General features: G+C 40.1%; 1 protein-coding gene across 4 annotated transcripts in view; it reads left to right on the top strand.

Annotated features, from left to right (window-relative positions):
- The window catches only part of LOC145984301 (uncharacterized), a 137708-nt gene that overhangs the window by 13022 nt on the left and 106697 nt on the right, over window positions 1-17989 (top strand). Inside the window, exon 1 of one of the 4 annotated variants that reach the window (XM_083117945.1) lies at window positions 3466-3595. The exons of 2 other annotated variants lie outside the window; for them this stretch is intronic. Coding sequence is in view for 1 of the 2 variants with exons in the window: in XM_083117949.1 (XP_082974075.1) it covers window position 3595 (1 nt within the window). In the remaining variant the exon portion in view is untranslated. Of the gene's footprint in view, window positions 1-3465; window positions 3596-17989 lie in introns of those variants that run through there. One more of the 4 variants, XM_083117949.1, reaches the window with a different exon arrangement.

Raw genomic sequence — 17989 nt, 5'->3', positions numbered from 1 at the left:
GTGGTGCCAGTCCCGATTAGCCTATCTGAACAAAAAAAGGACCTAAAACAATCTTTGCGTACAACCGATTGAATTGCCATTAAAGAATCTAAAACACATTCGTTTGGTGTTAAAATTATTACGTCTGAACTTTATCTCGTAAATGCTGTGGAACTTCCCGTTCAATATTTGTTGTTTAGTAGGCTTGATATTGTGCACAAAACTCGAACAGTAATGCCAAACTTATTATTAGAGGCATTTTTCACCAATGTAAATACACCGCATTTAAGACAATTTTTGTTGTACAGATTGATTCAAAAGTAGCACAACCCTTTTTACCACCATTACCACGACAACCCCCCCCCCCTTCCCAAAGTTGTTTTTATGCATGGAACTATTTTTAATTCCTTGTTTTTCAGGGCAGTGCAAAGCAGGAATGTATAGAATTTAATTGTTGGCACGTTTCAGGATAGATTGTCCCCAAACACCTGAATTGATAAAAGGATAATAGAGAAAGATCCTCGCTGAGACATAATTGAGGGATTGAGAATGGCACCATACTAGTTTTGTAAGTTTCACTTGGCCCGCGTGCTCATGAGATTGTTGGAGTGGGTTGAAGTTTATGTCTCATTTCTTCTTTATTGAGAAACTGGAGAGCATGTCACGGGAAGTTAAGTGATTTCCAATTCAGCCTCAGCATTTCACTTGCGGTGGCATTTTTAGTGGCAACATTGTTAGATCAAAAATTTGCTGTTCGTGACTATATTGACACAAAAGTTGTAATTCTGCACTAAATTTCAATTTTGAAACTTATTTTGTTTGCAGATGGCAGCATTCCGTAATAGTGCGTCAAGCTGAATTGCATGCAGTACAAAATTTTTGCTAGAGGTAGCGTCAAAAGTAAATGTTTGTTGCGCTGCCTGCCACTTCATCACATGCTTCTTTTGTATGTTTATTTCGGTTCGTTTGAAGTAGCTCATGCTTCAAGTCTTATCAATTTTGTGACGAAAATCGATAACTGTTCCATATGGCCTGTTCCCACTTTGATGTCATTCTAAGCGACAGTCTGTCTTCATGTTTTAACTCCATATCTTGGCCTTTATGTGCCTATTCCGCATTTTAAAGTACTTGCCTATTTTAGAGGTTTCGCTCTTACTTTTACGAGTTATTGATGCAAAGTTGAAGTTTTGGTACGGAACCTCTAGTTGAACCAACAACACGAATTTGGGCAGAAAGACGTTTCCTGCAGGAAGTAATGCTAAAAATCGATGTAGCATCGGGCAACGACCTGCTTCTGCTTGCTGTCGGTGACGAAAGGTCTTCGTACGGCACTGACCCATCGCCAGTCGATGAAGAGGTAGAAGTGGCGCAGTCAGCCCTCGTAGTCGAACGGTAAACTCCGTGGTATGAAACCATAGGTTCTGCATTCGAATCTCGGATAAAGCAAAGATATGGTTCATTGTCTTTCCTCTTCGTGATTGTCAAAATCCATAACCTGTATGCGTATTTAGGCTAGTGTTGCCCACGAGACGAGACTTTGGCCTGTCTCGTCTCGTGGAAATGCTGTCTCGTCTCGAAAATATTCGTTTGTCAAAGGGACACATGATCAGTCTCGTCTCGAATTTTTAAAAGCCTGTCCCGTCTCGTCCCGTGGGCAACACTAATTTAGGCAATGTTGTGAAATATTGTACCTGTATATTATTGCGCGTGTTGAAAACTGTCACACTATTTTTTCCCCACTGCCTCCAAACCGGTAACGGAATGATAAGATAGTGTGGTTTCAAACGAAGGTGCTGGGTGCGGCTAAACCGAGCTATACTCTGTCCCAGGAATCTGTGAAGCAAGGCCGCGCCTAGCAGTAAAGGAGACGAGAAAGCAAGTGGGAGGAGCAAAGCAGCACAAATGGCTGGTAGCTGCAGTCGCGTTGCTCCTTCGATGTTCCACCTTTCCTCTCACGCATTCATTGGTCGAGCCCTCTCGAGTCACTACTTGCGCACCGAACTCGTTTTTGTTCGCTTGCTCCACAGATTCCTGAGACCAAATACAAGTGACCGACGAACAATTTCAATAGCATAATTAGGTATATGTCAGAATTGGCTGTAGGACGTAAATGGTTGTGGAACCTTTATAAATGTATGCTTTTTGTCCACTGCGTCACTTTTAAAGAACTTGTCAAAGTTGAAACTAGGGATGGACGATATCAGAAATTTATGGCGATATATATATTAGGGCTGAGCCGATACCACTTTGAACCGATACTCTCACCGATTCCCACCGATACTTGAAAATTGTAATAATTAAAAGTTATTAAAAATATTCATTAACAATAGTGTGTAAGAATTCCACTCTTGTTATGTGCATCAATTTACGAAGATTTTTGCTTTAAAAAGTTCAAGAATTACATTAGAATATTCAATTACATATTTTGTTATCATAAAAGAAACTTCGAATTTTACATAACTTCCATTCTAATCAGACTCCGCGAAGTGTTGCGGACCCCATGAAAGTCCAAAATGCCGGAAAAGTATCGGCCAGTATCCGTAAATAAATTCCAACCGATACTTTCCGATACATCGGCATCAGCTCATCCCTACAAAATATCATGACCATATATCGCCCAACACTAGTCGAAACACATAGGCTAATCGATGATTGGAAAACAGTTTAAAGCGTTCCGCCTGTAATCGAATCCGTGACCCCTTAATCACAATGATGTATATTTATCTACAACGCTATTGGAGAAGCCCGTTAATCAATCACGAGTAAGTTTTCCAGCAAGTGGTTGCCCTCGCCGATGGCGTAGTGGAAACGGTCGTTGCCTTGTAATCAAGGAGTCACGGGTTCGGTACCCGGTGGAAGAACGGTGGTTCGGGATTACACTTTAAACTGTAGGTTCAGTCGCGATGAGCATATCTGTGCGTAATTGGGACTTATAACAACAATTTTAAAAAATCGAACTGTACTCTGTCTCGGGAATCTGTGGAGCAAGGCCGCGAATGAAGGGGAGAAAGCGCTTGGTCGAAGCGAAGCAGTACGCGCTGCTGCAAAGGCTGGTAGCTGCAGTCGTTTTCCCCCTTCCACGCGATCCCTTTCCCTCGCACTTGTTAATTGGTCGAGCCTTCTCTAGTCACTACTTGCGCAGAGACTTCTTTTCGTTCGCTTGCTCCAGAGATTCCCGGGATAGTATTTAGTGGTGTTTTTTAAGTTGCGGAAACGTAGGTGGGCTGAGTGTCGGTCTTTTCGTGAGAATTTGATCATCAGGTTTCCCACTTGGCAGTTGGCGATGCAGCTCTGGTATTTTTACATCTTGTTAGTTCGGAAACGGATGATCTCCGCACGTTTCGCGTTTTCAGATATTCTGAACGGTGAAAACCGATTCCTTGATTGATTCATTGAGTTAGGTTATTTCTATTTGCGCCCGTCCGCAATTAGAGATGACCATAACGCCCGCTGATGTGGCGGGGAGACGAAAAGTTCACGTGAGCTATTTTTGTTCCGTCTAGAAGTCTGAGGGTGCACTTTAAATTGAATGAACGTAGCGTCGCTGGCAACAGCTGACTAACAGATGCCGCGACGTCAGCAAACAACTCCACGCAAGTCATACGTCGCACGAACAGTAAGTATTGTGAATTTGCTTGTTGTATGCTAATTATTCGGATGCCGTTGGTGTTTTAAAATAACGTAATTTTAAGCTCCTTATTTATATTTCTCTACAGGACCTTTGTCAAACACACAATCATAAGGTGAGTAATGTTTCTGGGATTTCCGCGTAATGTGGAAATACGTTGAAATATTCCGAAGCTGTTTTAACCTGTTTTTTGGAAACACAATATTATTTTCATGTCACTTTGTTATGTAAGAGTACGAATACTCATGACTTATATTATTTATTATTGGAGTTTTTGTGTTATTTTATCTTTTCACTTTTCTATTCGTGAGTTGAAAGACCGAATGTAGGTGTAAGATTTTTCCACGTGTTCTGTAAAATTATATCATTTCTATTTCAGGTTGTAGTATGGACAGTTTAGTTTTATTTTTTTAATTTTTTTAGTAGACGCTGTATTTACGTTAATTTTTATTTAAGTTGCTATATGATTACCATTTGTTCTGTAGACAATTGACAGCTCTTCTTAAGATAGGATCTTAAGCTACTTTTATTGTTTGTCTATCTGACACGATACCAGTTTTGTGATTAATTTTATTCGTTATGATGAGTGCTCGGAAGTTGAAGACCTAAAAATATAAAAAAGGACCTAAAAACGGAAAAAAGGACGTATAAATGTGATCCAAATTAATTAATAACTTCAGTTTTAATTACATATTTAATGAATAAAAAAATAAAAAAAATCTGGTGGTATGGAACATACAGTGCGAAAAAACTATATGAATGAAATGCATCTTCTTTCAGTCCAAAAATGTTTTTCTCGTTTCAGGGATGGTTCAAATATATTTCTTTATTTTTTTTATTTTTATTTCTTTACTACAGAAAGGATGTTTAAGAGGTGTTGAACTGATGATGATTCGAATTGAGAATGGGCAGTAAAAACGTAGTCGAAAGAAGGTGAAGTTGCAAGAGAAAGCCGTCAAGACCTTAAAAAGGACCAATAAGCCAAAAAACGCCGAAAAAGGCAAAAAGGGACAAATAAAACCCACCTCTTTCTGGCCTACAATGCCCCAAAATGAACATATATTATGTTGGGCCTCGTCTTCGGACACTAGGAAAAAAAGAAAGTATTTTTCCTCAACTTCCGAGCCCTAGTTATGATATTTACTTTCTTCATTATTATATAGACGTCACAAACAACTGCTATAACTGCATTGCTAGGTATCTATTGTACTGCCACGTATTTGCTGCTTATCTCGTAATATTTGTCAGAATGAAATCCTGTTTGCTGAATTTTTTAAGAGTAAATAATGATTTGTTACATAACGATGTTTGCTTCCTGGAAAAACAAACAAGGAAAGCATTTTCCATGCAGGATTAGAATAGGAAGCCGAAGTAATGCCCATGTATACTATATGGCAGTCGTATTTTATGATCGCTACTGATAGGGAAAGTTGTTCGGCTACAGTAGTCTCACTTTCACTTGATCATATTCTGCTATGTCAGCTCGTTAGTATTAATTAAAACACGAACGTTGACGATGTAACTGCTGTCATTAAGGTAACGTGCAGTTATTGTTAAAGAGCTCCAGATATGGATGACTTGCAGTTTGGTTTATGCACGCACAGCACTCGTACGATACAAAATGTGCAGCGTATACTTTTCGACGGTTGCAACTGAAGTTTTAAGAATTGTTTTTCTTAAATACTTTTTAAAAATAAACAGTAGATTTTTAATGCTTTAGTTAGAACTGTCGAAAGGTATTTGTCTTTGCTATGAAAGTTACCCACCTTGAACAATTACTTGCAGCACGACATGGTTGTAGTTATGATTTGAGTAACCGTAACAATTATTTTCCGCTGGTCTGCGTCTATACGGTCCGGAAGTAAAAGCAAAATGTCTCTTCCGTGTGCTTACGTATACGCAACTGTTTTATTATAAACAACATGAGGAACTTCCATTTCAATCCGAATGTTTCTTGTTGTTTTGTTAATAGTGTTCTTTTTAAGAGAAGAGGTGTGGTGCCACCTCGATGGGGGAGTGCTAGACTGATAAAATCTTGTCAGGGAAGGTTCCGGTTTCGAGTTCCTATCTGAGCGTGGCAGGGATCGCGACTGAAATCGAACCGAAAAAAAAAACTGATTCCGATGTACTTTGTTTTCCTGAACCTGAACTCGCGGAATTTTGGTTCAATTTCAGTTCGAACTGAAATTTGCTTCTACATAATTTCAGTTTCGGTACCTCGAACTTCTTTATTGCGAGGCACATTAACAGTTCACTGAAATGAAATTTTTGAGAGGAAGATTCAGTTCGGGAGTACCGAAATGTTTTGGTTCAGGTTATAGTTTCAGTCTTAGTGTAATTAGACACAGCACATTTAGTTCGGGTTTGATCGGTGGGGGATAGAATGTGAACCAGTTCAAGAAATCAGTTTTCCTGCGTGACGAAGTTGAAGGTTTTCATACCTCCCCCACACGATCGCTGTTTTGTTTCGTGATCTGTTGCTTGTAGGTTACCGACGTCAGTGCTATCTGCTAGCAGAATGGCGTTGTGCTGCTTGCAAGAGTGAAGGTGGAGGAAACCGCAGTGGAATGTCTGGCAATCGCAACTCGCAAGCAAGGTTCGCTGCGTGGCAATGTGTATTACACCCCGTCATGATCTCTCATCCGCACAGGCAAATCGTCGCATTTTCAATCAGATCCAATGTTCCCAATTGTATTCGAATTATGATATACCAACCCTGGCTAGGGTGTTCATTTTTAAACTTATGCGTGCTGTACCGTTCTTTCTGTCATAACAAGAAGCATTTTAAAACATGTGTTCTCTTACATAGATATATCCGTATTGTGCGTGCTTGTGAGCTGTGACATATGAGAATTCAAAGATTTCAAGAAAGGAAACCGAATGGAGAAATCATTTGGAACCACTCTCGGTTAATCTTAATTGCAAGCTGTCTAGAATTATTGCAAAAAATACAAGTACGTAAACTCCTTATTGTTAGTTCCATGTATCAAAAACGTTGGAAATCATGGAAGGCTTATAATAGAAATAATTAAACGAAGGAAATCATTTTCATTTAAACTTCTTCAAGAAGAGAATGCAGAAGTACAGAAAAAAGAATTACAAGAAATATGTGTGAAACAAAATCAAGTATTTCGTTTCAGCGTGTAATTGTAATTGACTTAACTTGACTTAATTCCTTTTGCTCCATCAGGAGCATAGGGTTTCAGTGAAACGCCTCCATTTGGCTCTGTGATGTGCCAACTCCTTGACCTCTCTCCATGTTTTTCCTTTCTCGGCTGCTTCTTCTTCTACTGTTCTCTTCTATGTCTTCTTAGGACGTCCTATTTTCCGGGCTCCTTGGGGGTTCCAGTCTAAGGCTGCTTTCTCTATTGCTCTAGTTGGTTTTCGTAAAGTGTGTCCTAACCAACTCCATTTTCTTCTTTTTATTTGGGTTGCAATTGGCTGTTGTTTAGTTTCTCTCCATAGTTCTTCATTTGATATTATTTCTGGCCATTTTATATTGAGGATACGTCTAGCCAGCGATTAATAAAGGTTTGTATCCTTTTCGTGTTAGCTTGTGTGGTTTTCCATGTTTCGCAAGCATACAGTAAAACTGATTTTACATTTGTATTGAAAATCCTAATTTTTGTCTTTCTAGAAACATTGCAGGTTTTCCAAATGGGATACAGTTGTATAAATGCCACATTGGCTTTCTTGATTCTATTTTGTATGTCTTCATCTGAACCTCCTTCTTTTGTTATGACACTTCCTAAATATGTAAATGTCTCTACTTGTTCAACCAGCTCATGACAAACATTCAATTTTTCTTTTCCTCTTGCATTGACTCTCATTTCTTTAGTCTTGTTCACATTAATAGTGAGTCCTGCTATCTTTGCTTCTTCCTGTAGTCTTTTTAGTTTCTCCTTCATGTCGCCAAGTCTTTGAGATAATAAGCAGATGTCATGCGCAAAATATAGATCTTCTAGTCTATCTTTGAGTCCCCATTGTATTCCTCTTTTCCTGCAACCCATCGTTTTCTTCATAACTGCATCTAGTATTAGCAGAAATATATGTCGGAGATAGAATGCAGCCCTGTCTCACTGCATTTGTAACATCTATGTATTCTGTAAGCTGTCCTTCATGTATAATTTTGCACCTGAAACCTTCATACATATCTTTCATTAGGTTTAATATCTTCGTTAGAATACCATAGTCTGCTAGTGTCGGCCACATGACTCTTCTATTTAGTGAGTCAAAAGCCTTTTCAAAATCGATGAATGTAAGATATAAGGTGGCTTGCCATTCATTGTTTTGTTCCAGAATTATTCTTAGAGTATTAACTACGTTGTCTGCGGAAACCAGCTTGTTCTTTCCTCAATCTTGATTCTACAACATCCTTCACTCTATTTAAGATTATCCTCGATAGTATCTTGCTTGGTATACTTAGAAAAGTAATTCCCCTCCAGTTTTTTCAGTTAGTTGTATCTCCCTTTTTTGGCAGCATTACTATTAAACCTTCTCTTCATTCTAATGGAACTTTTTCTTCATTCCATATTTTCTCTAACATAGGTTGTAATAGGTCAATGGAAGTTTCCACATTAGCTTTAATTAGTTCCGGATTGATGTTATTCATTCCAGGAGCCTTGCCATTCTTAATTTGCTTTATTGCTAGTCTAACTTCTGCTCTAGTTGGGGACCCTAATTTAATTTTGGTATATTTTCTATTTCCTTCTGTTCTTGTTCCATTACAAGTTTCTTCTTCTCTTTTCCCATCTCTATTCAGTATGTCTGAAAAATATTCTCTTCATCTTTCCATTTGTCGTTCTTGGGTTAGCAATAGATTACCATTTCTATCTCTCACTCTTCCTGAATGTTTTTCTGGATAATTTCTTAGTTATGTCATATAACTGTTTTAAGTCACCTCTCTTTTCTGCCTCTTCTGCATTTTGTGCTAAGTCATCTACCCATTTTCTCTTATCTCTCCTCACACATTTCTTCACCTTTTTATCTATTTCCGAGTACTCTGTTTGGGCTGCTGCTTTCTGTAATCTTGTTCTGCTTTGGTTTATTTGTTGTTTTGCTTGTTTCCTATTTCTGATTACTTCCCAATTGTCTTCAGACATCCAGTCTTTTTGTAGTTGATTTCAAATTCCAAGTATCTTCTCTCCAGTTTCTAAGTTGCTTCTCTTCACATTATCCCAATTTGTTTCAATATCTGGTTCATGCTGTGTACTTTCCGAGAGAGCTTGGGATCTATTATTTATTTCTAATTTAAATTCCTTTTGTTTTTCTTTCTCTGTCAATGTTTGAACATTAATTTTCTTCTTTCTTCCTTCAAACTTCTTGGATGTTGACATTATTTTTAGCTTAAATTTGGCTACCACAAGGTGATGGTCACTGGCTACATCTGCTCCTCTTTTATTTCTTATATCCATTAGCGATCTCCTAAACTTCCTGCTTATTGTTATATGGTCTATTTGGTTTTCTGTAATGCTGTGTGGTGAAACCCAAGTTACTTTGTGACAGTTTTTATGAGGGAAGATGGTTCCTCCAATGACCAATTCGTGATATGTACATAGGTTTACCAATTTTTCTCCATTATCGTTTATGTCTCCCAAACCATGTTTCCCCATTATATGTTCCAATCCCTCATTTTTGCGAGCCTACCTTGGCATTCATGTCACCCATGAGGAACAAAATATCTCTCTTCTTCACATTTTTTATTGCGTCATTTAGTTGTTGGTAAAATTCATCTTTCCTCTCAATTCCTGTCGTCTCTATGGGAGCATAACATTGTATTATAGTTATATTTCTAAAGCGGGTTCTAAACCTAGCTGTAATAATTCTGTCGGAGATAGGTTTCCATTCTATTAGGCTCTTCTTTGCCAGTCTGTTAAGGAATATCCCTACGCCATTCCTGTGTTCTGCATTATCTCCTATTTGTCCTGAGTACAAAATTGTATTTTCTTCTTGTGTTATTATTTCACCAAAGTCTATCCATCTCACCTCACTCAACCCAAGAATTTCTGTTTGTATTTTTTCATTTCTCTTTCAACTTGTTTTAGTTTTGAACTTTCTTTCAGTTCTGATATTCCAACATCCTATATTCGTTTTCCTTTTAACATCAAAGGTTGTCGTCAAAGCATCCGTCCGGTTTCGTTTCACTTTAGTTTCTTTAATAAAGCAATTTAAGGTGTGCAGGTTATTGGCCTACAGCACCCGAGCTTGGTGGTGGGGCTGCCACCTGAAGCATCCAAGCATGCTGTTTTCTGTCAGGGTTGTCTCCCTTAGCCTTCGAAGATCCCTCTTCACCACAAGGCAGTGGTTCCCTTTTTATTCAACCGCAGAAGGGAGGGTTGCCTCTTTCGCCTTCTGCGCCGAACCAAAGGACTCCTTCTCTGCCGCATCAGCCGTTGAGGTCTTCGCCGTAACCCTGGCAAGGGGCCCTTACAAGGTGCTACCACCCGGAACCAGATGGACCAAGTATTTTATTTTTTTTAAAGAGGTATTACTCCTCTTGGTTTTCCGCCTCCTCCGCTGTTGAAATGGTCATTCATCTTCTTCCGCCTTTGGAGCCGTTAGGTTGCTTCTTAGTCTGGCTCTTCCTTGCCAGCCTTCCCGGCATGGGTGACCCTACCAGTATAGCAATTCTACCGCCGGTTTAGCCTGACAAATCATTAGAGCACGCAAGCCCCACCACCAACTACAAGGTCATGCAACCACTAGGTGGGGGTAATTGTAATTAACATTGATCAATTGTCCCTTCATCTAAGTATACATTTCAATTTCACTTTTCCTGTTCATGTTTGAGTTTTTGTTAAAAGTCCACTTTATGCACAGCTAGGCTAATCGGTACTGGACCTAGAGTTTTAAGTGGAATCGAAACCACCGTGCCTCGACCGGGTATCAAACTCGTGACCGCTTGATTACAAGGCGGCGAACTTACCACTTCGCTATCGGGGAGGCCATGTTCTCGCAGCACGCATATTTCGGCTTTCTACGTTTCAAGTAAGTTAGTCATATCCACCATACCATTTCACAAATTGGTTAGGTTTCTGATAGCTAAGCAGTACACCGTTTACAGTTTCCTGGATTCAGAAAGTTAAACATTGTATTTAATGTGTCTTTTCCAAATTGCCCCAATTTTCTTAAAACAACATTATAAATGAGCAGCATATCGATTTCCAGGTTTCTGCTTCAAAAATTAAAATGTTAAAAATGGCAACCCGGCATTTCTGTATTTTTAGCTTCACTATTTCGTTGCTTTCGTCTGCGTTGCGGAGTACGTAGATATCGCAGCGTGCTACGACGTTAGGGGTCCCGGGTTCGAATCCTGGCCTAGGCATTGATATTCTTTGTAATTGTTCCTTCATCATATCATTACGCATCCTCATCGTCTCGATTAGCCACAAGAGGCACAAAAGCAACGCAAAATAACAACAATCAATGAATCAAATTAGTAAATCTTATCCACAGTAGCATAAATAACCATTAAATATTTTACTTCATAGCTTTAAAAATATAAAAATAACATGATATATCATTTAAAATTTTCAAAGTCGACTGTATTCAAAGTAGGACATAGGCCTATAACCAGCGTACCGCTTTTCAAATTTATACCATCAAAAATTAAAACAAAATTTGGCAGCCCTGCATTTTTGGTGTTGTAAAACATCCCATTTAGTCATATATGCAGTAGCATTAATATCCGGCATACAGATTCTCAACTTACTTGTTTAAAAATAATAATGTTACCTAGATATGACAACCCAAAATTTCCAGTTATTAAAAACTTTCCTATTTGGCTGTATTCACGGAAGCATTAATAACCAGCATTCCGATCTTCAAATTTCTGTCTTCAAAAACTGAAAGGTTAAAATTGGCACCCTACATTTCCAATTACTTTAAACTCTCCGCTTTAACTATATTCAAAGTAGCACATATAACCAGCATATTGATTTTCAAGTTTCTACCTTGAAAAAAATATATATAATATATATATATATATAATATAAAAAGTAAAAAGTAAAAAGTGCTCCACGCCATGAAGGCGTATGGGGGGGGGGGTAACGCCACACACTTTCTTGATCCGGTCGTGAGTGGGGGTGATGTAATCAGCATCACGCCCCTGACCAGGCACGTATCCAAAGGTGGGGCTCGAGCCCCCTCCGAATTTTTTTCGATTTACCCTAGATAAAATGAGGTTTTTGACTTGTGTGTGTGAAATAAAATATTGTGATTATAATTTAAAGAGATATAGTTATCGAGGGAAAGCGGAGAATGTTCTAGAACCCTGAGGGATAACCCTGTTATTGATAATATTGTATGTAAACTTTTCTTGCTCTTTCGGTGTTGTCGCAACGAACTTGAGCATTATTTAAAGATTTGTCAGCATTTGGAAGTTGCACAACAAAGCACTGTTGAAGGCAGCGCCATGAGTTGGGCGATTCGTTGGATTACTAATTCTCTGAAAAGCTGGAGAGGGAACGTTCTTGAATAGGAGGTGGAGTGGAACTACAAAACATTTTATGTGCGGAACATTCCAGAATATAATATGGATATAAATACGCGGATTCAATTTCACGGTTGGTCTGTACAACAGAATCATTCAATAAGACTTCAGGAGTAAGTGTGACAGTCGATAAGTGATCAGTCAGTGTCCATTGGCAGTTTTATAAGATGTAGAGATTAGGGGGGGAGAACTAGTGACACATTTTGTTGGAAAGTGCTGAAGTCTACCACTATTACAAGTTCGGGTCCAAAGCTGAAGAGACTGCCGCCAGTGTAGTGCTAGTTTCCGGCCATGAGCCGAAGAGATCGAAGGTCTCTAAAGCAAATATTTCAGCAGTAATGGGCATTGGAGCATCATTTCTTTTTAAAAAATAAATAAAGTGCATAGATCGACTGAAAATCTAAGTTTTGAGTGACGGTTTATTAGTGACCTGACCAAGTTTCGTGTATGCAGTCCGAGAGTTTTGTGGGTTAAAAAAAGGACTTTTAAGTCAACTGTTTTGGAAAAACACTCAAACGCTAACTACTACAAAGGGGCAGCCATGAAGGCCGAAAATTTTATGAATGTCGAGAAGAGGAAGCAAGAAGTTGTTGCATATGTGGAAATTTTAGCGGAAAAAAGCAAGCTCGACCATGACTCGAAAACCATTCTGCCAACGTGCCATTCTTTGTTCTACCAAGTGAGCTACCGAGTCACCCTTGGCTTCGCTTGATATTTTGCTGTCGCTGTAGAGCAATGGCACGAGCACGCTAAAATTTCTGCATAGCACATATCTTGTGTATGCCCAACCGTAAGATGTTGCCTGTTTAATTAACAAGCACAGAAAAGGAAATAGAATAAAACTAAGGGACATTCCCACCGGTTGACAAGATATTTTTCTTCTGTGGTCAACAGTGGCGTCGCGTGCAGTTCACATACGAGTGTTCACAATACTGTTTTTGTACTGAATGCAGATTTACTCCTCTTCCTTGTAACTTCATCTTCAATTGAAAAAGTGAGAATAAAAGTTCAATTTATTTTCAACAATTTTCCCCCAAAATCACGGTATATTTAAAGTAAAACAAGAAGGACCCGGGGAAATTGTCCGCCTTCCTCTTAAAATCCGCCAGATTTAGGGAATTCTCGCTGAAGTTTGCAACTATGTAGCACAGACCTTTTCGGGTATCCCTAGACATGCCTTGTATATGCTGCACTCTGGTGCCGAACGTAAGAAGTATTGCCGCTTGCATCAGTGTTCGCACAGCGAAGTGAACATCTTCGGGGTATAGTGGGCAACAGCCCCTTAGCTGTCAGCTCTATGCAACATGCACAGCAATTCTGTTCAACACCCTCTGTTGAACACCAACATTAAGTGTTGCCCACGAGACGAGACTTTGGCCTGTCTCGTCTCGTCTCGAATTTTTAAAAGCCTGTCCCGTCTCGTCCCGTGGGCAACACTAACACCATGGAAGTCAGTGTTACCATCCGAATTAATATACGTATGTGTGTGTGTGCATTTAATATGTACGTAATTTAAGACATATACATGAGTGTTCACGTGCTCATGCGAACACTATCAGGCGACGCGCCTGGTGGTCAACACGAGCTGTCGTTTCAAGGTGACAATGAGATTGACCCACCAGGTTTCACACCGAAGCTACAAGCTATACGTGTCGCTTGAGGATTTCACAAAACGAACACAGGCATGTGCAGCCTGTCGTGCCGCTACGGTGTGAAAAGTTTCTGTTGATTGGGTCACTCATTGCAAACGACGTGTGTGTGCCTTCGGTCTGAATTCTTCCTAAATCTTGAAGATCCAAGTCACAAGGATGGAAAATTAGGGTTTTTGTTAAGGTTAAGTTTCGAAGGCAGGCGACAACACCATAAAGGATCATATCCAAACCTGGGAGAACACATTCGAATGTGCCGGACCATGTGGCTGATTGGTTAGCATATCTCCCTGCGACGCCAAGGGTCCCGGATTCGAATCCCGCTCGGGCATGGTTGTTTGTGAATGTCCATTCATCAATTTCATCATTTCATCACTCATCCCTATGTTCGCAAATTAGCCAAGAGGCACAAAACGCGAAGTAAGATAAAATAAATCAAATCAAAACATTCGAATGGATTGTCCATTGCATAACAGCTTCGTGAAACGGACGTACACACATACTGAGATCGTTTCGGCACAAACACAACGTTCGTACATTGCAACAGACGAGTCGAGTGATAAAAAATGTCCCGATATCACGTTCTGAAAAAAAAATACCCAAAAAACAGCAGCTTTTAAACAGTGGCAGATTTAGGAGACAGTTGCTCTCCATTTTTGGCCGCGCACTATGGCTTTTTAATGCTAACCTTTGTCTACCAAGAGAAAGTAAATTTTCCTTGCCCCCCCCCCCCCCCCGCTTTGGAACTGAATCGCCACCATCGACCTTAAACCTTGCGAGGTTCTATCTATACCCCTGTATAGCCCCCCCGAAAATAATTTCTGGATACGTGCCTGCCCCTGACCGCCTTAACCCCCCAGGGTTTCCCTCAGGTCCCATGTCATTCGACGCTGGGTGGGTGCCGGGGCCGCTTTCAACGTTAGAAAAGTTCCCGCACGTTACAGCTTTCTGGCATTCCGAAGGTCGAACGGATTCTGAGCAGTAGTTTGGCCAATTTCAGTCACTCGAACCATTATTCCGGACCAAAACCATCACCCCCTGCCAAAACTCACCTCGGCCGTGGCGTAGACTGTTATCTCAAACCGACATGTCGAACTAGTTTCTGAAGTGGTGCGAACCACAATGCTTTTGGATGAGGAGTTTCGGTTCGTCTGGACCGGAGTAGGAACTGCCAGAGTTAGTTCGAGTCCGAATTACCTATCCGCTTTCGGTCTGCAGCACCGAACCACAACTGATAAAGCGAGGAGTGATTCAGTCTGACCCGAACTCGAACTGAAATGAATTTCAGTCCCAATCCCTGGCAGCGTGGGTATTCCTTTCTGTTTGTTGCTTCGTCAGTTTCACCTAAGCGTTCATCTTCCCCGTCGCCATCGACCTAAAAAGATAGAAAAGCGACGTATTTGCATATTCCGAGGCTCGAGCCCAGAACCTTAGGAGGCGACATCGCAAGACGATTGCCGATGCCGCTGAAGAAATTCATGGCAGAGAGCGAACGAAAATGGTGTCATGCTTTCTCCAGATTGGAAGCCAGGCCTTTAGGGTGCCTGTTTTCCCAGACGTTGCTCAGCCTGGAAATAATAATAATGACACGAATAATAACAAATGCAAACGCATTGAAAAAAATACACCACCTTCATACAAAACTTAGATAACTTAACTGTGCGTTTGGTATCCAAATTCTGTCAATACAAGGATTTTATATAAATAGGTAAATAAAAAACTCGGTGGTCTAGTAGTCGGTAGGACATCCTACTGTCACGCACGTTCTGTTGATTGATTGATTTGATTTGTTTTGCTTCGCTTTTCTGCCACTTTTGGCTAATCGCGAAAATCTGGATGCGTGATGAGATTGATAAAGGGACACTCACAAAGAACATCCATGCCCAGGACGGGATTCGAATCCAGAATCCATTGGTGTCGTAGCACGCTGTGCTAACCACTCCGCCACCGAGGTCGGCCGCATTCTGTTCAATGGGTATTTGTAAGTGGTAGCAATAGTGACGCGCAGAGTGATCACGTTAGCTCTTATACGGCCAAGATCAAGAGTACGTCTCTATTCCCGGTACTTTCTATTCTTTCGTGACTGCGTTAAGTACAAGATACTTTGATTTATTATTTAGCGCCGCTTTACTGACTAGTTTTTTTTTCTTTCCCTTTCTTGAACTTTGTTAGGATCGTTCATAACTTCTGAAGTGTGTCACACACAGACACGTGTTTTGTGAGTGTATTCTGCATGGAATGAGAATTACTTTCAAGAAGGCATAAGAAAATGCAAGTGGGAAGAGGCCCAGATTATTAGAAAAGTGCATAATCGGATTTACAACACGAATGACTACTTTTACATTAAAAAATATGTTATTTCCGAAATACTCCGCTTAAACATAAAGTTCTTAAACTTCTTTGAACGCTTTTGTTCTTTAATTTTCACGCAGGATTTTGCGAGGACAGATCACAAGTGCGTTATTACCGCAGCATGTTTTGGAAGTTTATCCAAAGAGAGGCTTTTTACTTACATTTTATGGATCCGTTGATTAGTTCGTACTTGATTGAGTTGATTTTGCATTTTATTGTGTTGAGAAAATCCTAAAATGGAGCATAATGTTTATACTGTAAACGTTCAGTGGAAGAAACGATAGGCGTAAAGATATGAGACGGATGTATTGAGCGCCCCAGTTTCCAAGGGGAGATGCGGGTGACCCTTCTGGAGGTTGCGAGCTTCCTGTCGTCGCTATATCCAGCACAATATTCAAGTTGTCGTTTCGCGTATTAGTTCTCTCTGCTGTTAACCTGGCTGTCGCATTGTAATCAAGGGGTTTCTGGTTCGATTTACGATGCGGGCACACTGCATGGGTTGAGATCCCACTTTAAACTGCAAATCCAACCGTACACGAAATACGCAGAAACGAAAATAAACTTGTATACATTTTGCTGCTGTCGTGATGACAAATTTTAAAGGAGACTTGCGGTACACTTGGCCAAAAATTCCATGCGTTATGTATGTACGCTTTCATATGAAATGTAATATTAACTGCAGCAAGTTAAGAAATTAAGCCTGTTTTCTTTCCCCGTCGTTTGTGGATTGATTTAGTTTATTTTACTTCGCCTTCCTGCCATTTTTGGCAAATCGCGACGATGACGATGAATGGTGATAAGATGGATGTTGGGACAATCACAAATATATATATGGAGGCACGATACCAGTCCCACAGAGGGTTATACTGGCTGTGAATCCAGGCGCCAGAGCCTCGTTAATCGGAAGAATGCAGTCCAGGGTGGACTACGTGGAAGAGAGGTAGACATTTTGGTGTCTTAAGGGTCGCTCCTTAAATCTCTCCTCGTCCTGTATGCAGCAGCAAAAGTAAAAGACAAGGTAAATCGTGCAAGTTCAATGAGCTTTTGATTTTGCGGACTTGCATTTGGGATGAGTCCTGAACCTCATAGACACTGTCAACTATCACAGAAGAAAAAAGTAACTTGGTTGATTATACTTTTTTTTTTTTTTAAAGAAAAGGACTACATTTATCCAACTTTCAAACCGATTTATAATCTATGTGTATTTTTACTGAGCAAATGGCATACAGGAATAAACTCGCGTAGATGTTGAAATTGCATTTCTTTAGTTTATAATATGTTTGCATCTAGAAATCATGAAAATTTATAATTTACATTCTCACTTTAATGTGACACAGTCCATTATTGGTATTGTATGCAGCTCGTGAAATTACACGACGTTTTGGCACAGAATGCTTCTTTGAAAATAAGTTTTATTACTTCTCTTGCCTTATTTCACGCAGGTGAATTAAGTTTCTACGGCGTCGGGTATTTTCTGTTGTACGATATTAATACGGACGTAGAATAATGAGGTGTTACGAACCTGGAGCAACATGCTGCGGACCACTTTAAAAATAGACCACGGCAGAACGGGAAAAAGGAAGAGTATTTACTGAGTTCAACGACTGGTGGCGCCACTGGTTCGTTATTGATTTTTCTAGGAAGGTGGGTTCGCCATCTTTGTGCCGACCAGCTGACTCAGTTGCGTCTAGCGAGTTGTCGGTTGCGGGGGTTAATTGGAGTCGTCTGCCTGTCTTCTCGTGTCATCTCTCTTCCGCTTTGCAAATTGCCTTCATCGTTTGGGGCTGACTTGCGGAAATGAAATTTATGTTATGATAACTGACCTGCCTTAAGATGAGCTGTCAATTCGTTTGTTATGTAGTTCTTGATGAGTGTTTGTGGCCATATATG

The sequence above is a fragment of the Lepisma saccharinum genome, chromosome 2 (genome assembly GCF_977018435.1).
Source record: "Lepisma saccharinum chromosome 2, izLepSacc3.1, whole genome shotgun sequence".
In the NCBI taxonomy this organism is placed as follows: Eukaryota; Metazoa; Arthropoda; class Insecta; order Zygentoma; family Lepismatidae; genus Lepisma; species Lepisma saccharinum.
This window is presented reverse-complemented; position numbering and strand designations above follow the sequence as displayed.